This window comes from Chiloscyllium punctatum, chromosome 34 (genome assembly GCF_047496795.1).
Source record: "Chiloscyllium punctatum isolate Juve2018m chromosome 34, sChiPun1.3, whole genome shotgun sequence".
Classification (NCBI taxonomy): domain Eukaryota; kingdom Metazoa; phylum Chordata; class Chondrichthyes; order Orectolobiformes; family Hemiscylliidae; genus Chiloscyllium; species Chiloscyllium punctatum.
In genome coordinates this window covers 32,994,218-33,018,111 of record NC_092772.1, presented here as the reverse complement: position 1 = coordinate 33,018,111, position 23,894 = coordinate 32,994,218, and the positions used below count along the sequence as shown (strand labels likewise).

Below are 23,894 nucleotides of genomic sequence, written 5' to 3'. Positions count from 1 at the left end.
TCAATAAGCACGTCTCACCCCATCCATGACCCCTCCCCCTGTCTGTCCGCACCCCACGCTCACGACTCTTCAGGTCCCGCCTCACTGACCCCGCCCAGTCTTTGACCCCGCCTCTCAATGACACGCCCCGTTATTGGTACGCCCCCCCCCACTGACTCCGCCCAGTTCTTCAACCCCGCCCTTCCGTGACCTCTCCCTCCACAGTCATGACACTCACTGGCCACGCCCAGTGTGTGTCCCCGCCCCTCCTTTGACACACCCCTCCACAACCGCAGCCCCTCACTGGCCCGTCCATCACTGTCACCGCTCCGTCCGTGGCCCCGCCTCTCCCTGACATCACCCTCCTCCCCACTTCACCCTACACTGGCCCCGCCCCCTCACATGGCGCGCAAATCCAACGGTCACATGGCACCAGATTGCATTCTGACAGGTTGAGTTGAGGGTTTGGACTTTCACTTGACGTTGTGTGACTTTTAGATTTTGTTGAAAATACGATCTTTCGGAGCCTCCCTCCCTTTGGTGCTCCTGCGTAAGGTTTATACATAAACCTTTTGGATGAGAACCCGGTGTGGTGTGAACTCTGACCTTGTCCACCCTTGCCTCACACGCGCACCTCCACGTGACGCCTGTTTGTTTCACCCTCGGGTGGTCTCCGCTCGCTGTGTGCACGCACCCACTCTCCCCGCGAGGGAAATGGTTCCGTCCCCCCGTTCCCCCCCCCCACAACCTTCACTGGAATGGGTCCGTCTGGCCCTGCGAGCATGCGCAGACACATTCCGCCCAGAGCCAGGGTAAGGAGCAGAGGGAGGGAAACAGAGAGAGAAAGGGGGGGAAAGATGGGGATGGCTGCAGGGATGGACAGAGGGCCGTGGGGAGACGGAGGATGGGGTTTCATCGCGGGGAGGCTTTTCGGTCAGCGGCGCGGGGGGGAAACTATCATCCCTTTGCACCCATGCATATGTTCCCCCCCCCCCATGCCCAGTGTTCCCCCCCATGCCCAGTGTCCCCCCCATGCCCAGTGTCCCCACCCCCATGCCCAGTGTCCCCCCCCCATGCCCAGTGTCCCCCCCCCATGCCCAGTGTCGTCCCCCCCCATGCCCAGTGTCGTCCCCCCCCATGCCCAGTGTCCCCCCCCCTCCATGCCCAGTGTTCCCCCCCATGCCCAGTGTCCCCCCCCATGCCCAGTGTCCCCCCCCATGCCCAGTGTCGTCCCCCCCATGCCCAGTGTCCCCCCCCTCCATGCCCAGTGTTCCCCCCCATGCCCAGTGTCCCCACCCCATGCCCAGTGTCCCCCCCCATGCCCAGTGTCCCCCCCCCATGCCCAGTGTCCCCCCCCATGCCCAGTGTCCCCCCCCCCATGCCCAGTGTCCCCCCCCTCCATGCCCAGTGTCCCCCCCCTCCATGCCCAGTGTCCCCCCCCTCCATGCCCAGTGTCCCCCCCCCTCCATGCCCAGTGTCCCCCCCCCCTCCATGCCCAGTGTCCCCCCCCCTCCATGCCCAGTGTCCCCCCCCTCCATGCCCAGTGTCCCCCCCTCCATGCCCAGTGTCCCCCCCTCCATGCCCAGTGTCCCCATCCCCCTCCCCTCCCCACCCAGTTTCCCCCAAACCCATTTCCCCAGCAGCACTATGCATTCTAACAAAGTCCCTCTCTATGTGTGTTGCAGGATTGCCCTCCTGGAGGACAGAGAGCATCCTGGGAGGTTCAGTGCTCTGTTTGCAGACACCATGAGTGACGGAGATAACAACCCAGCAGCTATTCCTGCCGCAGTCCCGGACGTTCAAGGCGATGGGCGATGGATGTCTCAGGTAAAATGGGCAGCTGGGTCTGTCCAGCATATACTTCCTCTTCAGCCCTGCTCTGTATGGGCACTGTGCCATCCACTGTTGTACCCTTCTGTTATGAGACCTGGAGGTGTTGCGGCGGATGTAGTCTAAATGGACTTGAGTGTGGCCTTCCATAAGGTCGCACGTGGCAGACTGGTTAAGAAGCTGCTTCAGGACAAGTTGGATTCTAAAGATGTGTAGCAACAGGAAGCAGAGGTGTACCTCCGTGTTCAGTACTGTTTTACAGAGTTCAGTTATGATCTAGATGTGAAAGTAGGAGTACGATCTGTAAGTTTGAAGATGACGCAAGAATTGAGCGGAAGGTAGTCTTAGCTTATGGGAGGCTATGGTCAAACAGACTGGCCACTAGTAAATAGAGTCATAGAGATGTACAGCACGGAAACAGACCTTCCAGTCCAACACGTCTATGCTGACCAGTTATCCTAAATAAATCTAATCCCATTTGCCAGCATTCGGCCCATATCCCTCTAAACCCTTCCTATTCACATACCCATTCAGATGCCTTTTAAATGCTGCTACTGTACCTGCTGAGAATTAAACCTTGAAAAGTCAGAAGTGGTGCATTTTGTGAGGTGAAAGACCGTGGGAAGGACAGGGAAGCACATCCGTGAATCCTTGCAAGTAGCCAGACAGCTAGCGAAGACTTTGGGCCAATAGGTTCTAACGAACTTGTTTCAGAGATATCACAGCACACCTCTGGAGCCGGTGAGACTTGAATCCCATCCTCCTGTGACCACACGACACAAGCTGCAGGCAACTGAGATCCTTGCCTGTTTTTAGTCAAGGTGTTGACTTCTAGAGCAGGGAGGTTTTGTTGGAGGTGTGTAAGACATTAATCAGGTCACAGCAATCCACTGGGAAGACGGACGCACCAACACCAGCGCTCTCGACCGGGCCAACATTCCCAGCATCGTGGCACTGACCGCACCCCCCCAAAATTGGCCATGATGGGCTGGGCATGTTGTCCACATGACTGACGTCAGGGCATCCCCCCCCCACCACCACCACCACAAGCGGGTGCTCTACTCCCAGCTCCAAAGTGGCAGATGGGCTCCAGGTGGACAGAGGAAGGGCTGCATTCCCACAGACACCTGGGAACAGCCGTCAGTGGAGGAGCAGGAGCATCTGGGAAGCTGGAGCAATAGACAATAGATGCAGGAGTAGGCCATTCAGCCCTTCGAGCCTGTACCGCCATTCAATATGATCATGGCTGATCATTCCCAATCAGTATCCTGTTCCAGCCTTATCTCCATAACCCTTGACTCCACTATCTTTAAGAGCTCTATCCAATTCTTTCTTAAATGGAGCACGTGGAGACTTGCTGTCGGGGAGAAAAACAGAAGCCGGGCGAAAACCGCGTAAGGGTTGGGCTGCTACATCATGCCCCACCCACCTCTTCCTGTGACCAGCACCTGCCCCAAGTGTAACAGAGCCTGTGATAGCCCCATAGGTCTGACACCAGCTACTGACTCACCTTGAGTGTGGACGAAAGTCATCAGCGTCTGTAAGAGACCGCCGATGATGGCAATGACTGTGTGTTCTACTGAGCTCTGACTCTATTAGAAGGATGGGATTGCAGTGTGGGGAGGGTGCACAGGAGATTCACCAGGCTGTTGCCTGGGATGGAGCGACACAGCTCTAAAGAGAAACTTGGGATGTTTCCCAGAGGATTCTGGGGGACCCGGCATCTGATTGAGGGGCAAACACAGGGTAAAGAGGGCAGCACCCCTCTTCAGTAACCAGGGACACTGTTTTAAGGTGAGGAGCAAGAGACTTAGAGGACATTTTGAGAAACGTTTTTTCACTCAGAGGGTCATGGGTATCTAGAAGTCACTGTCCGAAAGTGTGGTGGAGTTAGGCACCCTCAAAACATTGAAGTATGTCGATGAAACACCGTGGAATACAAGGCCATCGCACTGGAAAATGGGATTTGAATGGATAAACGTGTGATGACTGACACAGACGTGATGAGCTGAAGTGTATAAAAAATCTGACTCTAATCCCCAGAATGACTACAGCTGCGTAAGAAACGATCAAGCCAGGTATTCAGAAATTGCTGGAAAAGCTCAGCAGGTCTGGCAGCAGCTTTGGAGAGAAATCAGAGTTAACCTTTCGGGTCCGGTAACCCTTCTTCACAACTGATGGTAGTGTTATGAAGATGTGGGTGTGCCTTTAAGAGAGTTAAAAGCAGCAGAAATACCAGACCCAGTACCAAGTGTACTCAATAATGCTGACAATGTAACACTGGGTCGAACCACTCGATTAATTCGTTGCAACATTCGACCCTGTGTTACATTGTCAGTATTATTGAGTACACTTGGTACTGGGTCTGGTAGTTCTACTGCTTTTAACTCTCTTAAAGGTATACCCACTGTCTTAACAACAGTACTGAAGAAAAGGATGGTTATATGCTGGGGATAGAGTGGGTGAAGGGGGGGGGGGAAGACGGAAACGATAGGGATAGAGCACAAAGAAAGAGAGATCAACAGTTGGACAGACAGAGGAGTGGGTAACGATCCAGCTAGGAGGGTGAATAGCTGTTCCTGGGACAGTTAGTGGCTAACAATGGGTGCTGTGCAGTTGGGACCAAGTCATCACTCAGTCTAGTCTGCTGCGTTTGCTGGTCTCAACACTGACGAAACGAAGCGCAGACTGGGTGACTATGCAGAGCACCCACGTTGTGCCCGCAAGAGAGTTCCTGAGCTTCCAGTTGCCTGCCACTTTAACACACCACCAACATCTCTGTGTCAGGTTGCTGCAGTGCCCCAGTGAAGCTCAGCCCTTGGGAAGCCCCTCCGCCTTCTCCAACTCAACAACTTCAGGGCTTGAGCTCTTCCCAACCCGCACGATCCAGGCCTCGTCATCACATGCTCAAAGGGGCCTGGGTGTCCACGACCAGAAGACATCGCGGAAATTAGGCCATTCAGCCCATCGAGTCCGCTCCGCCGTTCAATCATGGCTGATAAATTTCTCAAGGAGAAAGTGAGGACTGCAGATGCTGGTGATCAGAGCTGAAAATGTGTTGCTGGAAAAGCGCAGCAGGTCAGGGCAGCATCCAAGGAGCAGGAGAATCGACGTTTCGGGCATGGCTCATGCCCGAAACGTCGATTCTCCTGCTCCTTGGATGCTGCCCGACCTGCTGCGCTTTTCCAGCAACACATTTTCAGCTCTGATAAATTTCTCAACCCCATTCTGCCACTTTCTCCCTGTAACCACTGATACTCAAGAACTTATCTATCTCAATCTTAAATGTACTCAATGACCTGGCCTCCACAGCTTTCTGTGACAGTGAATCCCATAGGTTCCCCACTCTCTGGCCGAAGAAGTTTCTCCTTATCTCCATTGTAAAAGGATCTTCCCTTTACTCTAAGGCTGTGCCCTTGGGTCCTAGTCTCTCCTACCAATGGCTATATCTTCCAACATCTACTCTGTCCAGGCCATTCAGTATTCTGTAAGCTTCAATTAGATTTCCCCCCCCCCCCCAACACCACAATCCTTCTAAGTCACTGAATGTGAGCCTGTCACTGGAGGATGGGAGAACAGGACATTGAAATCTGAGTGTGGTTTTTGGTCTCCTTACCTTGGGAAAGACAGCATAGTCACAGGAGGAGTGTAACAAAGGTTCCCCAGACTTGTCTGCAGGATAGCGGGGACTGTTGTAGGAGGAACTGCTCCTGGACACTAACGAAGAGTGAGACGTCACTGAAACCTAGAAAATACTTTAATGGGAGAGGGAGGGCAGATGCAGGTAAGATAAATCCCCCTGGTTGGAGAGTATAGAACGAGGTGGGTGGGGGGGGGGGGGGGGGGGGGGGGGGGGGGGCACGATTTAAAATGAAGGGGCAGGCCGGTTGAGACTGAGATGTGGAAAAATTATTTTTACATCGAGGCTTGTGATGCACTTGGAATCCTCAATCACAGAGAGCAATGGATGGCATTTAGGTGGAAATTAGAAACTCTAAGAAGAAAAACTTACTGATAGGCATAGTCTATACGCCACCAAAAAATAATATCATATTGGGGCAGGCAGTAAATAAAGAAATAACTAATGCCTGTAAAACTGGTACGGTAATTATCATGGGGGATTTTAATCCGCATGTAGATTGGTTGAACCAGCTCGGTCAAGGTAGCCTTGGTGAGGAGTTCATTGAATGTATCTGTGTTAGTTTTCTTGAACAGTATGTATTGGAACTGATGAGGGAGCAAGCTCTCCTAGATTAGATGAGATTAGATTCCCTACAGTGTGGAAATAGGCCCTTTGGTCCCACCAGTCCACACCGACCCTCCGGAGAGTAACCCATCCAGACTCATTTCCCTCTGACTAATGCACCTAACACTATGGGAAATTTAATATGGGCCAATTCACCCTAACCTGCACATCTTTGGATTGTGGGAGAAAACCGGAGCACCCGGAGGAAACCCATGCAGACACAGGGAGAATGTGCAAACTCCACACAGACAGTCACCTGTACAGCTCATCCTAGACCTGGTCCTGTGTAATGAGATAGGAATAATTCATGATATCGTAGGGATCCTCTTGGAAGGAGTGATCACAGTATGGTTCAATATAGAATACAGATGGAGAGTCCAATACCAGAGTCCTGTGCTTAAACAAATGAGACTATAGTGGCATGAGGAAGGAGTTGGCTTAAATAGACTGGAAGCGAAGACTTTATGGTGGGACAGTTGACGAACAGTGGGGGAATTCCTAAAGCAATTTTTCAAAGGGCTCAGCAAAAATATATTCCAGTGAAAAGGAAGGACTGTAGGAAAAGAGGTAACCTGCCATGGGTTTCTAAGGAACTAAAGGAGGCCACCGAATTGAGAGAGAAGGCATACAAAGTGTCTAAGATCAGCGGGAGACTAGAAGATTGGGAAACCTTTAAAGGTGAACAGTCCAAAGATGTGCAGCTCAGGTGAATTGGCCATGCTAAATTGCCCGTAGTGTTAGGTTAGGGGTATGGGTTGGTTGCGCTTCGGCGGGGCGGTGTGGACTTGTTGGGCCGAAGGGCCTGTTCCCACACTGTAAGTAATCTAATCTAATAAGCCACAAACAAAGCCATAAAGAAAAGTCAGATTATGAGAATAAACTAGCTCAGAATGAAAAGACAGAGAGCAAAGGTTTCTATAAATGAGAAAAATGAGAAAAAGTGGCTATATGTACAAGTGGGATTTAGTAATGGGATACGAGGAAACGGCTGAGGCATTGAACAGGTACTCTGTGTGAGACTTCACAGTGGAGGACACGAATGACATACCAGCTACTCGCTAGGAGATGAGGACCTGGAAACAATCATTCTCATGAAAGAGGGAGTGTTGGGGAAGCTCCTCTGCATCGGGGAGACAGGACGCCTCCTTGCGGATTGTTTCAGAGATCGCCTCTGGGACACCCGCACCCACCAACCCCACTGCCCCGAGGCTGAACACTTCAACTCCCCCTCCCATTCCATCAAGGACATGCAGGTTCTGGGCCTCCTCCATCACCAAACCCTAACCAACTAATGCCTGGAGGAAGAACGCCTCATATTCCTCCTTTGGCTCCCTGCAACCCCCTGGGATTAATGTGGATTTCACCAGTTTGCTAATTTCCCCTCCCACTACATTATCTCAGTCTCAAGCCTCCAATTTAGCACCACCCTCTTGACTCGGCAAAAGTGAGGACTGCAGATGTTGGAGATCAGAGTCTAGATTAGAGTGGTGCTGGAAAAGCACAGCAGGTCAGGCAGCAGGAAAATCGACGCTTCAGGAAAAAGTCCTTCATCTTCAGCACCACCCTCTTGACTGTCCATCGTCTTTCCCATCTATCCGCTCCAGCCTCCTCTCTGACCTATCACCTTCTCTCCCACCTTCATCTACCCATTGCATTCCCAGCTACCTTCCTCCCAACCCCATCCCCTCCCATTTATCTTTCAGCCCCCCCCCCCCGATGATTCCTGATGAAGGGCTTATGCCCGAAATGTCGATTCTCCTGCTCCTCAGATGCTGCCTGACCTGCTGCGCTTTTCCAGCACCACACTCTCGACTCTGATCTCCAGCATCTGCAGTCCTCACTTTCTCCAAGCTAATGGAGCTAAAGATAGACAGGTCTCCTGGTCCTGACGGAATGTATCCCAGGGTACTAAAAGAGATGGCAGAAGAAATAGCAAGTGCACTTGTGGAAATTTTCCAAAATTTGTTGGACTCTTGGGCAGTTCCAGCAGATTGGAAAACAGCAAATGTGGTGTCACTGTTTAAAAAGGGAGGTCGACAAAAGCTGGGGAATTATAGACCAGTTAGTGGGGAAGATGCTTGAGTCTATTGTCAAGGAGGATATAGCAAGGCATCTTAGATAGAAATTGTCCCATTGAGCAGACGTTACATGGGTTCATGAAGGGCAAACCATGCTTAACTAGTCCTGTCTCTCAGAATCCTCTCCAATAATTTGCTCACTGCCGATGTAAGCTTGATTGGTCTGTAATTCCCAGGATTATCCCCATTCCTTTCCTTGAACAAGTGAATAACATTTGCCACCCTCCAATCATCTGGTACTACTCCAGTGGACAGTGAGGACACAAAGATCATCGCCAAACGAGCAGCAATCTCTTCCCTTGCTTCAAGTGTTAACTTTGGGTTTATCCCATCTGGCCCAGGGGATTCATCTATCTTTATGTTTATCAAACTTTCCAGCACATCCTCCTTCTTAACCTCCACCTGTTCTAGTGTATCAGCCTGTTTCACGCTGTCCTCCGAATCGTCAAAGTCCCTCTCACGAGTGAATACTGAAGCAAAGTATTCGTTAAGGACCTCCCCCACCTTCTCCGACTCCAGGCACAAGTTCCCTCTACTATCCCTGATCGGCCCTACCCTCACTCTGGCTATCCTCTTGTTCCTCACATACGTGTGCAATTAGGAAGGATCGCTCGGATTTATTGGCCCTGCCACATTTCCTGCAGACAATCCGTCTTTCTGCACAAACTTTATTGGCACATCACTCCTGAGCCCTCCCAATTCCAGGGGATGCTATTTTCTCATTTGTATTATCAATGGGCTGAGGAGCGGCAAATGGAGTTTAACTTGGATAAATGTAAGGTATTGCATTTTCGGAAAACAAACAAAGAACGGACTGTTACAGTTAGAAGTTGGGCCTTGAGTAGTGATGTAGAATGGAGAGATCTAGGGGTTCAGGTTCATAATTCTTTGAAGTTTGTTAAGAAGACATTTAGTAGGCTTGCCTACATTGCTCAGACCACTGAGTATAAGAGCTGGGAAGTAACATTGAGATTATTCAGGACATTGGTAAGGTTCCTTCTGGAATACTGTGTCCATTTCTGGTCGCCCCGTTATAGGAAAGATATTATTAAACTGGAGAGGGCTCCGAGAAGATTTACCAGGATATTACTGGGAATGGAGAGCTTGAGTTATAAGGATAGGCTGGGACTTTTTTTTTCTCTGGAGCATGGGAGATTGAGGGGTTTATAAAATCATGAGGGGTATAGATAAGGTGAATGGCAGGTGTGTTTTCCCTAGTTTGGGGGGGGGGGGTTCAAAACTATGGGGAACATTTTTAAGGTGAGAGGAGAAAGATTTTTAAAAATACACGCGGGGCAACTTTTTTCCATGATTCACGTGTGGAATGAACTTCCAGAGGAAGTGGTAGATGTGGGTTCAGTTATGTTTGAAAGTTGTGTGGATGAGTACATGGATAAGAAATGTTTGGAGGGATATGGGCCCAGCAGAGGCAGGTGGGACCAGTTGGGATTATGGTCAACGTGGACTGGTTGGAACGATGGGTCTGTTTTTGTGCTATAAGACTCTATAATCACCCCTCATCATTTAACCCTCCAGCAGTCCTACCGCGTAACATCTGCTCCCCTGGACGTCACCTTTTCTTCTTGTATCCTACAGCACAACCGCTTTGTGGCAGACACAAAGGACAAGGAGCCCGATGTTCTGTTTGTGGGAGACTCGTTGGTCCAGTTACTGCACCAGTTTGAGGTGAGGTCCTCCCCTCTTCATAACCCAGGGCAAGAAGGTAGGGATTTTAAATACCAACCCGGTCAGCAATGCCTGTATCTCAGGAGAGAACCAATTGGGGGGGGAAAAGAAAACACTGGGGAAGTGAGGATGGAAGGATATGTGAGAAAAGAGCTGGGAATCCGGTGGAAGTGAATACAGGAAATGGCCAACATAATCCTCGCCTTCTGTGAGATGCAAGGGGTATGTATTTACAATGCAGATCAGAACGCTGTTTAATCCCCACCCCTCCTGGACAGGGAGGACATTTGCTTTGTAATTTGCACCTGAACTGAATTGCACCATGCCAACTGGGTTCAATAGCAGTAGGACCACACTTGTAGTGCTCTGGGATCACTCCCAGGAATCACTCCCACTGTCTTCAGTCGGTATTCCCAGTCTATCCCCAGGAATCACTGTCACTGTCCTCGGTCGGTATTCCGAGTCTCTCATGGGAATTGCTGTCACTGCCCTCACTATTTCCGGTCTTTTTACCCAGGAATCGCTGTCACTGTCCTCTGTCTGTATTCCCAGTCTCCCACGGGAATCGTTGTCACTGCCCTCGGCCGGTATTCCTAGTCTACCCCTGGGAATCGTTGTCACTGCCCTAGGTTGGTATTCCCAGTCTATCCCCTGGAATCGCTGTCACTGTCCTCGGCCAGTTTTCCCAGTCTCTCAGGGGAATCGCTGTCACTGCCCTCTGTCGGTATTCCCAGTCTCTCACGGGAATCGTTGTCACTGCCCTCGGTCGGTATTCCCAGTCTCCTTCACTTTCACGCTGTGTTTCCTCATGTTGCTCTCCCCCAGGTTTGTCTTTCACTCACGCTCTCACTCCTCTCTGTCCCACTCCCTCCTCATGCCCCTGTGTCTCTTTCAGTGCCCCCCCCCCCCCCCCCCGCCAACCTCAGTCTCTCTCTTGCTGTCTGTGTGTGAGCTGATATGCCTCTCCCTCTGTCTCACTGTCTCTCTGCATGTCCTTCTGCCTCACACTCCCCACCACCACCCAGTCTCTTTCTTGCTCTCTCTCTCTCTCTCTCAGTGTCAAAGAATCATAGAATCTCACAAGACCAGAGAGGCCCTTTGGCCCATTGAACCACACTGATGTAAATCTAGATTCGGCCCACAGCCTAGTTATCATCCAAGTACTTCGCAATTATTGTGAGGTTCCCACCATAACGACCCTCCCAGTCAGTGCATCGCTGACATCCCATCACCTCTGAGTGAGAAATGTATTTCCCCAAATTCTCTCGAAACCGCCAAGCTTTCACTTTAACATTCTCTCTTTATTATTGACCCTTTGATTAAGGGGGACAGCTGTCTTCTATTCACCCTGTCCTTGCCCCTCCTTATCTTATGCTCCTCGATCAGAACCCCCTCAACTTTCTGTGCTCCAAAGATGATAACCTGATCTTAGCCAGCCTCTCTCAAAAGCTAAACTGTTCCATCCCAGCTGGTAAACCTCCTGGAGATTGGCCTCCAGTCTCTCACAGTCTCCTACCACCACCTCCCTTCGTGTCTCCTTCCTCACCCACACCCACTCAGTCTCTGTCTTACTCTCTCTGTTGCATCTTCTCTCTCATTGTTCCTCTCTTGCTGTCTCTTTTCCTCTCTCCTTTTCTCCCATGTCTCTCTTGCTCTGTCTCACCCTCTCTCCCCATATTTGTCTGTCTCTCTTTCTCTCTCCGGCTCTCTCACCTTGTCTCACTTGCTCACACACCCTTTCCTGCCTCCTCTCTCACTCTCTCTCTTCCTGTCTTTCTCACTTTCTCTCCTCGTCTCTCCCTCTCGCTTTCCCCCTCTCTCTGTCTCTCTTGCCCCCATTCATGTGTTTGTCTCTCTCTCCGCCCTCTCCCTTCCCTGTGTATGTCTCTCTCTCTCTTCCCCCCCCTTCCCTGTGTGTCTCTCTCCTTCTGTGTCTCTCTCTCTCTCTCCCTCTCCCCTTCCCCATGTGTGTGTGTGTCTCTCTCTCTCTCTCTCTCTCTCTCTCTCTCTCTCTCTCTCTCCCTCTCCCCTTCCCCATGTGTGTGTGTGTCTCTCTCTCTCTCTCTCTCTCTCTCTCCTCTCTCTCTCTCTCTCGTCCTCTCTCCTTCCGTGTGTGTCTCTCTCCCCCTCTCTCGTCCTCTCTCCTTCCGTGTGTGTCTCTCTCCCCCTCTCTCCCTCCGTGTGTGTCTCTCTCCCCCTCTCTCCCCTCTCTCCCTCCGTGTGTGCCTCTCTCCCCTCTCTCCCCCTCTCTCCCCCTCTCTCCCCTCTCTCCCCTCTCTCCCCCTCTCTCCCCCTCTCCCCTCTCTCCCCCTCTCTCCCCCTCTCTCCCCCTCTCTCCCTCTCTCCCCTCTCTCCCCCTCTCTCCCCCTCTCTCCCCCTCTCTCCCCCTCTCTCCCCCTCTCTCCCCCTCTCTCCCCCTCTCTCCCCCTCTCTCCCCCTCTCTCCCCCTCTCTCCCCCTCTCTCCCCCACTCTCCCCCTCTCTCCCCCTCTCTCCCCCTCTCTCCCCCTCTCTCCCCCTCTCTCCCCCTCTCTCCCCCTCTCTCCCCCTCTCTCCCCCTCTCCTCCCCCTCTCTCCCCCCTCTCTCCCCCTCTCTCCCCCTCTCTCCCCCTCTCTCCCCCTCTCTCCCCCTCTCTCCCCCTCTCTCCCCCTCTCTCCCCCTCTCTCCCCTCTCTCCCCCTCTCTCCCCCTCTCTCCCCCTCTCTCCCCCTCTCTCCCCCTCTCTCCCCCTCTCTCCCCCTCTCTCCCCCTCCTCCCCCCTCCCCATGTGTGTGTGTGTCTCTCTCTCTCGCCCTCTCCCCATGTGTCTCTCTCTCTCGTCTCTCCCCATGTACGTGTCTCTCTCTCTCACTCTCTTTCTCTCTCGTCCTCTCCCCGTGTGTGTGTCTCTCTCTCGCCCTCTCCCCATGTGTGTGTGTGTCTCTCTCTCGCCCTCTCCCCATGTGTGTGTGTGTCTCTCTCTCGCCCTCTCCCCATGTGTGTGTGTGTCTCTCTCTCGCCCTCTCCCCATGTGTGTGTGTGTGTGTCTCTCTCTCGTCCTCTCCCCGTGTGTGTGTCTCTCTCTCGTCCTCTCCCCATGTGTGTGTGTGTCTCTCTCTCGCCCTCTCCCCATGTGTGTGTGTGTCTCTCTCTCGCCCTCTCCCCATGTGTGTGTGTGTCTCTCTCTCGCCCTCTCCCCATGTGTGTGTGTGTGTGTCTCTCTCTCGTCCTCTCCCCGTGTGTGTGTCTCTCTCTCGTCCTCTCCCCGTGTGTGTGTCTCTCTCCTCGCCCTCTCCCCGTGTGTGTGTGTCTCTCTCTCTCGCCCTCTCCCATGTGTGTGTGTGTCTCTCTCTCGCCCTCTCCCCATGTGTGTGTGTGTGTGTCTCTCCCTCGTCCTCTCCCCGTGTGTGTGTCTCTCTCTCGTCCTCTCCCCATGTACGTGTCTCTCTCTCTCACTCTCTTTCTCTCTCGTCCTCTCCCCGTGTGTGTGTCTCTCTCTCTCACTCTCTTTCTCTCTCGTCCTCTCCCCGTGTGTGTGTCTCTCTCTCGCCCTCGTCCCCATGTGTGTGTGTGTCTCTCTCTCGCCCTCTCCCATGTGTGTGTGTGTCTCTCTCTCGCCCTCTCCCCATGTGTGTGTGTGTCTCTCTCTCGCCCTCTCCCCATGTGTGTGTGTGTGTGTCTCTCTCTCGTCCTCTCCCCGTGTGTGTGTCTCTCTCTCGTCCTCTCCCCCGTGTGTGTGTCTCTCTCTCGCCCTCTCCCCGTGTGTGTGTGTCTCTCTCTCTCGCCCTCTCCCCATGTGTGTGTGGTCTCTCTCTGCCCTCTCCCCATGTGTGTGTGTGTCTCTCTCTCGCCCTCTCCCATGTGTGTGTGTGTGTGTCTCTCCCTCGTCCTCTCCCCGTGTGTGTGTCTCTCTCTCGTCCTCTCCCCGTGTGTGTGTCTCTCTCTCGCCCTCTCCCCGTGTGTGTGTGTCTCTCTCTCTCGCCCTCTCCCCATGTGTGTGTGTGTCTCTCTCTCGCCCTCTCCCCATGTGTGTGTGTGTCTCTCTCTCGCCCTCTCCCCATGTGTGTGTGTGTCTCTCTCTCGCCCTCTCCCCATGTGTGTGTGTGTGTGTCTCTCTCTCGTCCTCTCCCCGTGTGTGTGTCTCTCTCTCGCCCTCTCCCCATGTGTGTGTGTGTCTCTCTCTCTCGCCCTCTCCCCGTGTGTGTGTGTCTCTCTCTCTCTCGCCCTCTCCCCATGTGTGTGTGTCTCTCTCTCTCGCCCTCTCCCCATGTGTGTGTGTGTCTCTCTCTCGCCCTCTCCCCATGTGTGTGTGTCTCTCTCTCGCCCTCTCCCTGTGTGTGTGTGTGTGTGTCTCTCTCTCGCCCTCTCCCCGTGTGTGTGTGTCTCTCTCTCTCGTCCTTTCCCCGTGTGTGTGTGTGTCTCTCTCTCTCGCCCTCTCCCCATGTGTGTGTGTGTCTCTCTCTCTCGCCCTCTCCCCATGTGTGTGTGTGTCTCTCTCTCGCCCTCTCCCCATGTGTGTGTGTCTCTCTCTCTCGCCCTCTCCCCATGTGTGTGTCTCTCTCTCTCGCCCTCTCCCCGTGTGTGTGTCTCTCTCTCTCTCGCCCTCTCCCCGTGTGTGTGTGTGTCTCTCTCTCGCCCTCTCCCCGTGTGTGTGTGTCTCTCTCTCTCGCCCTCTCCCCGTGTGTGTGTGTCTCTCTCTCTCGCCCTCTCCCCGTGTGTGTGTGTCTCTCTCTCTCGCCCTCTCCCCGTGTGTGTGTGTCTCTCTCTCTCGCCCTCTCCCCGTGTGTGTGTGTGTCTCTCTCTCGCCCTCTCCCCGTGTGTGTGTGTGTCTCTCTCTCGTCCTCTCCCCATGTGTGTGTGTCTCTCTCTCTCGTCCTCTCCCCATGTGTGTGTGTCTCTCTCTCTCGCCCTCTCCCCATGTGTGTGTGTCTCTCTCTCTCGCCCTCTCCCCATGTGTGTGTGTCTCTCTCTCTCTCGCCCTCTCCCCATGTGTGTGTGTCTCTCTCTCTCTCGCCCTCTCCCCATGTGTGTGTGTGTCTCTCTCTCGTCCTCTCCCCGTGTGTGTGTCTCTCTTCGTCCTCTCCCCATGTGTGTGTGTCTCTCTCTCTCGTCCTCTCCCCATGTGTGTGTGTGTGTGTGTGTGTCTCTCTCTGTCTCTCTCTCTCTCTCGTCCTCTCCCCTGCGTCTCTGTCTCTCACCCCCTGCTCCAAAAGAGGGTTTCAACTAGATTGGCAGGGAGGTGGGATCCTCACCAGCAGAGAGGCAAATGCTAGGCTTGAAGGAGATACAGTAATCGGAAGAGACAGGTCAGGCTGGACGACAAGGAGCAAGGATTGCCTCTTGGGTTAAATTGCATCTGTTTCAATGCAAGAGGGTGATAGGTAAAGCCAATGAACTCGGTATGTGGATAGGTCCGTGAGACTGGGATATTATAGCTATTATAGATACATGGCTAAGGGAGGGACAGAACTAGCAGATTAATATGCCAATCCACAGGTGCTTTTGGTGGGACAGAGGTGGTGGACGGAAGGAAGGAAGAGTTGCATTTTCGATGAAGATGAGTATCACAGCAGTAATTGGAGAAGAAATAACTGAAGGATCTTCCAATGATGCTTTGTGGATGGAACTAAGACTTTCTTTCTTTAGAGCATAGGAGACTGAGGGGGAATTTTATTCAAGTGTACAAGATCATGAGAGGCATGGATAGAGTGAACACACTCAGTCTTTTTCCCAGGGTTGGAGAATTGAGGACTAAAGGGCATCAATTTAAGGTGAGAGGGGAAAGAATAAAAGGGAACCGAAGGGCAATGTTTTTACACAGAGAGTGCTACAAACGTGGAATGACCTGCCAGTGGAAATAGTTGAGGTGGTTCATTAACAGCATTTAAAAGGCATTTGGACAAATGCATGGATAGGAAAGGATCAGAAGGATATGGGCCAAGTGCAGAGAAATGGGGTTAGCGTGGGTGGACATTTTGGTCGGTATGGACCAGTTTGGATCAAAGGGCCTGTCTCTATCCTATAGGACTCTCATGACTCTTCCTGTGTCTCTTGTCCTCTCTCCATGTCTGTCTCTTGCATCTTCTTTCTTCATCTCTCTCTCTCATACTCTCTCCGTCAACTCCTGTGTCTCCGTCTCTTCCCCCCCCCCCCATATCTCTCTCTTGCGCGCTCTCTCTCGTCTTTCTCTCTCGCACTGTCTCCCACGTCAGTGTCTCCCATCCCTTCTTCCTATGTGTCTCTTCCTGCATCTCTTGCCCTCTCCCTGTGTCTGTCTCCCTCTCTCTCCCCTTCCCTCTCCCTATGTCTTTCTCGCTCTCTCTCCCCGTGTGTCTGTCAGTCTCTCCTCCCCTTTCCTTGTGTCTCACTTTCCCCATCTGTCTGTCTGTCTCTGTCTTTCGCCCTCTCCCTGTCTCTCTCTCTCTTGCCCTCAGTCTTTCACTCCACCTTTTTTGACCTTCTCTCTCCCTCTGCTCAGATTTGGCGTCAGTTATTTTCCCCACTCCACGCCCTGAATTTTGGAATTGGGGGTGACGCGACCCAGAACGTTCTGTGGAGAATTCAACATGGCGAGCTGGAGAATATCAAACCCAAGGTAAGATTTGACCAGGGTAGAGATTGTCAGGCTTGGGAAATATCGAGAAAGGGGACTGCTGGAGTGGTAGGGATCGGGAATTCAAGGGACCCAGTGACTTGGTGCACTCTCCCTCAGACCATTAAGTGGAAATGATCGGTTCACTGTTTTTATTGGTGCTGGAAAGGGGCATTAAATTTGTCCTGAGGACCGGCGAGGTGAGCTGCCTGCCCACACAATAACTCTTCCTCTTGCCCAACCCCTTCTTGTCATCTTACTACAACTCCCTTGACACACACTTGTGACAATGTTGAAACTTTAAGTGGTTGTTTTGTTTTGAGTGTTTTTTTAAAGAAAGGTTTTCAGACCGAGGTGCCCCACTGCCTCCTGGGAAAGGCAGGTTTTCAGACCGAGGTGCCCCACTGCCTCCTGGGAAAGGCAGGTTTTCAGACCGAGGTGCCCCACTGCCTCCTGGGAAAGGCAGGTTTTCAGACCGAGGTGCCCCACTGCCTCCTGGGAAAGGCAGGTTTTCAGACCGAGGTGCCCCACTGCCTCCTGGGAAAGGCAGGTTTTCAGACCGAGGTGCCCCACTGCCTCCTGGGAAAGGCAGGTTTTCAGACCGAGGTGCCCCACTGCCTCCTGGGAAAGGCAGGTTTTCAGACCGAGGTGCCCCACTGCCTCCTGGGAAAGGCAGGTTTTCAGACCGAGGTGCCCCACTGCCTCCTGGGAAAGGCAGGTTTTCAGACCGAGGTGCCCCACTGCCTCCTGGGAAAGGCAGGTTTTCAGACCGAGGTGCCCCACTGCCTCCTGGGAAAGGCAGGTTTTCAGACCGAGGTGCCCCACTGCCTCCTGGGAAAGGCAGGTTTTCAGACCGAGGTGCCCCACTGCCTCCTGGGAAAGGCAGGTTTTCAGACCGAGGTGCCCCACTGCCTCCTGGGAAAGGCAGGTTTTCAGACCGAGGTGCCCCACTGCCTCCTGGGAAAGGCAGGTTTTCAGACCGAGGTGCCCCACTGCCTCCTGGGAAAGGCAGGTTTTCAGACCGAGGTGCCCCACTGCCTCCTGGGAAAGGCAGGTTTTCAGACCGAGGTGCCCCACTGCCTCCTGGGAAAGGCAGGTTTTCAGACCGAGGTGCCCCACTGCCTCCTGGGAAAGGCAGGTTTTCAGACCGAGGTGCCCCACTGCCTCCTGGGAAAGGCAGGTTTTCAGACCGAGGTGCCCCACTGCCTCCTGGGAAAGGCAGGTTTTCAGACCGAGGTGCCCCACTGCCTCCTGGGAAAGGCAGGTTTTCAGACCGAGGTGCCCCACTGCCTCCTGGGAAAGGCAGGTTTTCAGACCGAGGTGCCCCACTGCCTCCTGGGAAAGGCAGGTTTTCAGACCGAGGTGCCCCACTGCCTCCTGGGAAAGGCAGGTTTTCAGACCGAGGTGCCCCACTGCCTCCTGGGAAAGGCAGGTTTTCAGACCGAGGTGCCCCACTGCCTCCTGGGAAAGGCAGGTTTTCAGACCGAGGTGCCCCACTGCCTCCTGGGAAAGGCAGGTTTTCAGACCGAGGTGCCCCACTGCCTCCTGGGAAAGGCAGGTTTTCAGACCGAGGTGCCCCACTGCCTCCTGGGAAAGGCAGGTTTTCAGACCGAGGTGCCCCACTGCCTCCTGGGAAAGGCAGGTTTTCAGACCGAGGTGCCCCACTGCCTCCTGGGAAAGGCAGGTTTTCAGACCGAGGTGCCCCACTGCCTCCTGGGAAAGGCAGGTTTTCAGACCGAGGTGCCCCACTGCCTCCTGGGAAAGGCAGGTTTTCAGACCGAGGTGCCCCACTGCCTCCTGGGAAAGGCAGGTTTTCAGATAGAGGTGCCGAACTTCCGCCTGGGAAAGCCAGTGAACGTAAACAGCTTGAGAGGCTTTGGGGGTCTTTGTTTAAAGTTGGAACAATAGAAGCAGCCTGGATGGGTGTGGCCAGCACTAAGACCCAGGATTTCTAGTGTTTTTAGTATTCAGCTTGAGCTTTAAGCAGTTGCTGTTGGAATCTCAACAGGGCAGTAGCTGCTGGAGTTTTGAAGAAATAGCAGCAGGTGTCTTATCCCCCTCTCGGTTACAGCTAGAAGCTGGAGTTTCTGTCTGCTGCTGTCAGACAAATCTGTTTTTCTGAATTTGCCTTTTTGCCAAGGGGTGTGTCTGTGGGATGTTACTATATTGGAACAGTTCATTAGTAATAGGCACTGTATCTATTATTTGGTTACGTTGGTTTTGTTTATATTTTAACTATAGTGTTTAAATAAATTGTGTTTTGCTTAATATTCAGTAGTTTGATCAGTCCCATTGCATTTGGAACACAGCACTTCACATCTGCCTTTAAACTAAGAGAAAGTTAGGGTTTAGGCTACTGCCATAAAATATGTGAGGGGGGTCTGATCTGGTCGGGCCTGGTCCATAACACTCTGAATCACAGGAGGGAAGTGACAGTTAATATTTTAATCCCTCGTGTGCTATAGACAGCGTCTCTGACTTCCTCTGTCCTGGTCCAGCCTGTGTATGTTTTGCAAGGTAATGTTTCTGAACGGGTGAATATTCATGTCAGATTTGCCCCAACCATTCTCCTGAGGTGGGGACGAGCAATTGTACTCATGGCGAGTTTTGAGAAGATTTGTAGCTCAGGTTGAGGTTTTGGATGTAGGTTTGCTTGCTGAGCTGGAAGATTCATTTCCAGACGTTTTGTCACCCTACTAGGTAACGTCTTCAGTGGGCCTCAGGCAAAGCATTGCTGAAAATTCCTGCTTTCTGTTTATATGCTTGGGTTTCTTTGGGTTGGTGATGTAATTTCCTGTGGTGAAGTCACGTCCTGTTCCTTTTCTCAGGGGGTGGTAGATGGGGTCTAACTCGATGTGTTTGTTGATAGAGTTCCGGTTGGAATGCCATGCTCTTGGGAATTCTCATGCATGTCTTTGTTTGGCTTGTCCTAGGATGGATGTGTTGTCCCAGTCGACTGGGACAATACATAGAGTTAAATCGCATCCACCACCCCCCTGACAAAAGGAACAGGAAGTGACTTCACCATAGGAAATAACATCACAAACATATAAATAGAAAGCAGGAATTTTCAGCAGTGCTTCCTAGTAGGATGTTACCTAGTAGGGTGACGAAACGTCTGGAAATGAACCTTCCAGCTCAGTGAGCAAACCTACATCCAAAGGTTGTACTCATGTTTTGCAAGAAAGTGAAGAATTTGTACCAACTCCCTCATCACACATCAACGATGCCTTACTCCAAAGTAGTGCTCAGAAATTGGCAAAAGAAGAAGCCTTATTTATTGTAACACTGTCCGCTTGAACAAGAGCGGAATGGTTAGTAAGTTTACAGATGACACCAAACTTGGTGGTGTAGTGGACAGCAAACAAGGTTACCTCAGAGTACAAGGGATCCGCGATCAGATGAGCTGAGTGGCAGATGGAGTTTAATTTAGATAAAAGCGAGGTACTGCATTTTGGAAAGGCAAATCAGAGCAGGACTTAGAGCCTTAATGGTAAGGTCCATTGGTAAGAGAGTGTTGCTGAACAAAGAGAACTTGGAGTGCAGGTTCATAGTTCTTTGAAAGGGGAGCTGCTGGGTAGATAGAATAGTGAGGTTGGGAAGTCACGTTATGGCTATATGGGACATTGGTTTGGCCATTTTTGGAATATAGTATTCAATTCTGCTCGTCCTACTATCAGAAGGATATTGTGAAACTTGAACGTGTGCAGAAAAGAATGACAAGGATATTGCTGGGATTGGAGGGTTTAAGCTATAGGGAGAGGCTGAATAGGCTGGGGCTGTTTTCCCTGGAGCGTGGGAGGCTAAGGGCGTGACCTTTACAGAGTTTATAAAATCATGAGGGGCATGGATCCAGTAAATAGACATGGTCTCTTCTCCAGGGTAGTGAGTCTAAAACTAAAGGGCATAGATGAAAGGTGAAAGGTGAAAGGGGAAAGATTTAAAAGGGACCTAAGGGACAGCTTTTTCACGCAGAGGGTGATGTGTGTATGGAATGAGCTGCCAAAGGAAGTGGTAGTGTCTGGTACAAATACAGCATTTAAAAGGCATCTGGATGCGTATATGAATAGGAAGGGTTCAGAGGGATATGGGCCAAGTGCTGGCACATGGCACTAGATTAATGTGGTCAGCATGGACAAGTTAGACTGAAGGGTTTGTTTCGATGCTGTGCAACTCTAATGGCAGCAAAAGATCAGGGCTAGCAATGTATATAACTTAAACTGTATCTCATTTAAACCTCCAGCACAGCCATCCACAGAGACAGGAAGGCAAAACACCAGTATTATGAATGGTGGAGGGAGTTTAACAGTCAAAGGAACATAGTTCTGTATCAGCAATGAAAAATCACACAACAATCACGGGTTCGCTCCACAGACCTCAATTTTGTCCACACAGCGATGATCGTTCTGTTATCGCTCAGTAGCACCTAGCGTCTTTTATGTCATTTTCGGATTTGTTGAATTATTTCATTCACCGTCCTCGAATACAATTTTGCTGCTCATTGGATAAAGGAATTGGGGAGAACAACTTCACAGCGAAAGGGAAGTGAGGAAGGACTGAGGGGGTTAGTCTCTGGAGGTGTCTCTGTTTCAGTCTCCATGCAGGGCCTGTGTTAAATGGTCCTGACCAATCAAAGGCCTGTTGCTACACTGAGCTCTCCTGAACCCAGAACAAACAGTGCTGGTTCATCTGGAGTCGTTGCCCCCAGAGGGTGACAGTGTCCCTCATGCACCAGGCACCTTCATGTATCTAATCCCGAAGCTGCAGATCGCTCCTCGTGCTTGCTGTGTCCCCCTTTCTTCTTAAAACAGCACTGATTTCTCTCGTTTTTAGTCCATGGTTCAAATATGAAGGTGTTTATTCACTGACACTGGGGAAAGGATGTGTCTGTGTGGGTGTGTGTGTGTGTGTCTCTGTGTCTCTCTCTCTCTCTCTGTCTGTAAGGTGTGCCACCCTCACTGGGGAAAGGATGTGTCTGTGTGGGTGTGGGTGTGTGTCTCTCTCTCTCTGTCTGTAAGGTGTGCCATCCTGACTGGGGAAAGGATGTGTCGGTGTGTGTGTGTGTCTCTGTGTCTCTCTCTCTCTCTCTCTGTCTGTAAGGTGTGCCACCCTCACTGGGGAAAGGATGTGTCTGTGTGGGTGTGTGTCTCTCTCTCTCTGTCTCTGTCTGTAAGGTGTGCCACCCTCACTGGGGAAAGGATGTGTCTGTGTGGGTGTGGGTGTGTGTCTCTCTCTCTCTCTCTCTCTCTCTGTCTGTAAGGTGTGCCACCCTCACTGGGGAAAGGATGTGGGTGTGGGTGTGTGTCTCTCTCTCTCTCTCTGTCTGTAAGGTGTGCCGCTCTGACTGGGTGACTTGTGTTTGCAGGTCATCGTGCTGTGGGTTGGCACAAACAATCACGGCCACACTGCAGAGCAAGTGGCAGGAGGCATCGAGGCCATCGTTCACCTCATGATCCAGCAGCAACCTCTGGCCAAGATCATCATCCTGGTGAGGGCAAAGTCGGTGGGGGGTGGGGGGGGCGCAGGCGGGAAGGAAGCATGGCTGTGGGCATAGCTGGGTGGGGTGGGGGGGGGGTGGTGCCAGAGATCCTGCCCTGGGTTGGGGTGGCACGGTTAGCACTGCTGTCTCACAGTTAGGGTCCCTGCCTCGGGCGACTGAGTGTGGAATTTGCACATTTTCCCCTTGTCTGCGTGGGTTTCCTCTGGGTCCTCCGGCTTCCTCTCACATTCCAAAGATGTGCAGGTCAGGGTGGACTGGCCATGCTAAATTGTCACTGAAAATGTGCTGCTGGAAAAGCACAGCAGGTCAGGCAGCATCCAAGGAACAGGAGAATCGACATTTCGGGCATCAGCCCTTCTTCAGGAAGGGCTGATGCCCGAAACGTCGATTCTCCTGTTCCTTGGATGCTGCCTGACCTGTTGCGCTTTTCCAGCAACACATTTGCAGCTCTGATCTCCAGCATCTGCAGTCCTCACTTTCTCCTCCATGCAAAATTGTCCCCTAGTGTCCAGGGATGTGTAGGTTAGGTGCGTTAGTCGGGGTAAATATAGGAAACATAGGGTCGAGGTGGGTTACTCTTTGGAGGGTCGGTATGGCCTTGTTAGGCCAAAGGGCCTGTTTCCACACTGTAGGGATTCTAATTCTAACTCTAACACTTGTGCACCTGTTTTAGACTTCACACCCATCCCCCCCGTGCCCGTGCTTGGCGCTGTTCTGATTTCTGGTACCTGCCCCCCCCCCCCACGCCCCTCCTGATGCCAGCCTTTGCCTGTTACAGGGTCTGTTGCCCCGGGGGAAGGACCCGAACCAGCTGCGGGTGAAGAATGCCCAGGTGAACGAGCTGGTGAAGGAGATGGTGAAGGACGTCAGCAACACCTCCTACCTGGACGTGGACCCAGGCTTCGTGAACTCTGACGGCACCATCAGCCACAACGACATGTACGATTACCTGCACCTGACCCGTCACGCTTACAGCAGCGTCTGCCAGGCCATCCATGCCCGGGTACAGCAGCTGCTGGCTGAGGCTGCCTCTGACCCCCCCAATCCGGGCATCTGATGGCCAGAGACTGCCCCTGTCACCCTGGGTACACCGCTGTGCGGATTCCACAGCATTTACGGGGGGGGGAAGCCCACCCAGGGAGACGGCTCCCTCAGTGAGATGACCAAACTCTAAAGGGCTATACTCGGACTGACTCAGTCTGTGAGCAACCCACCCAGCCCCACCACACACTCATTCCACTCCCCCTGTACCCCCACTGTCGTTCTCTCTCTCCCTCCCTCCCTCTCTCTCTCTTGCTGTTATTTTCACGCCCTCCTGCCCGTGCAGTCTCGCTCTCGTTTTCTTGCACTCTGTCTGTCTCTCGCACTACTCTTTCACCCACCCTTGTCCACACCCTCGTGCCTTTTCCCTCCCCCCTGTTCTCCTTCGCCTGCCCTTCCCGCCCTTCTCCTCCCTCACTACCACACTGGCAGCTTGTCTGAAACCTGCTGACATCCCATCACAGGGATTTATGGTGCAGAGCGGCTGGGCGAGCAGGAGGGAGTCTCAGGGCAGCGTGAACGTAATGTGTGACATTGAGGCCGGATGGGAGGAGAAACATGACTGTCAGCGCTTGGAGGAGGATGGGGAGTGAGTGTGTGAAGAGAGAGTGTGTATGGGTGGAGAGAGAGGGAGCAAGTGTACATGTGAGTGAAAAGATGGAGACATTGTTTCTCTCTCTCTCTCTCTCTTTCCCTCCTTCCCCACCCCACCCCCCCGCCCAACTCTGTGGGTGAATTGACGCTCCATCCCTCCATGCAAACCGAGGTCTAAATCCCTAATGTGAAATGATTAGGGGTGTCTTGGAAACCAGGCCACATTGAAGAGAACGGGAGACTCCAATACTGGGGTTTCCTGGCTCCGAGTGAGTTTGAACTGTAAGAGAGAACCATGAGCTCCGGTTATAAAGCACATCAGTCCTACCAATAAAACTGAAATGGTCGTGGTAACGTTAAACACTTCAGA

The 23,894-nt window shown here is 52.4% G+C and overlaps 2 protein-coding genes across 2 annotated transcripts in view; one reads left to right on the top strand and one right to left on the bottom strand.

The window, feature by feature from the left end:
- LOC140458786 (uncharacterized) overlaps positions 1-695 on the bottom strand; it is a 36,651-nt gene extending 35,956 nt beyond the window's left edge. The window contains exon 1 of the mRNA XM_072553424.1: positions 586-695. The gene's annotated coding sequence lies outside the window, so the exon portion shown is untranslated. The remainder of the gene's footprint in view (positions 1-585) is intronic.
- On the top strand, positions 565-23,885 carry LOC140458787 (platelet-activating factor acetylhydrolase IB subunit alpha2-like). Its single transcript, XM_072553425.1, has 6 exons — positions 565-791; positions 1,665-1,806; positions 9,730-9,819; positions 16,276-16,392; positions 21,755-21,877; positions 22,668-23,885. Exons 1-6 carry the CDS (start codon positions 694-696, stop codon positions 22,944-22,946), a joined length of 849 nt encoding a protein of 282 aa, XP_072409526.1. The 5' UTR covers positions 565-693; the 3' UTR covers positions 22,947-23,885.
- The last annotated feature ends 9 nt before the right edge of the window (positions 23,886-23,894 follow it).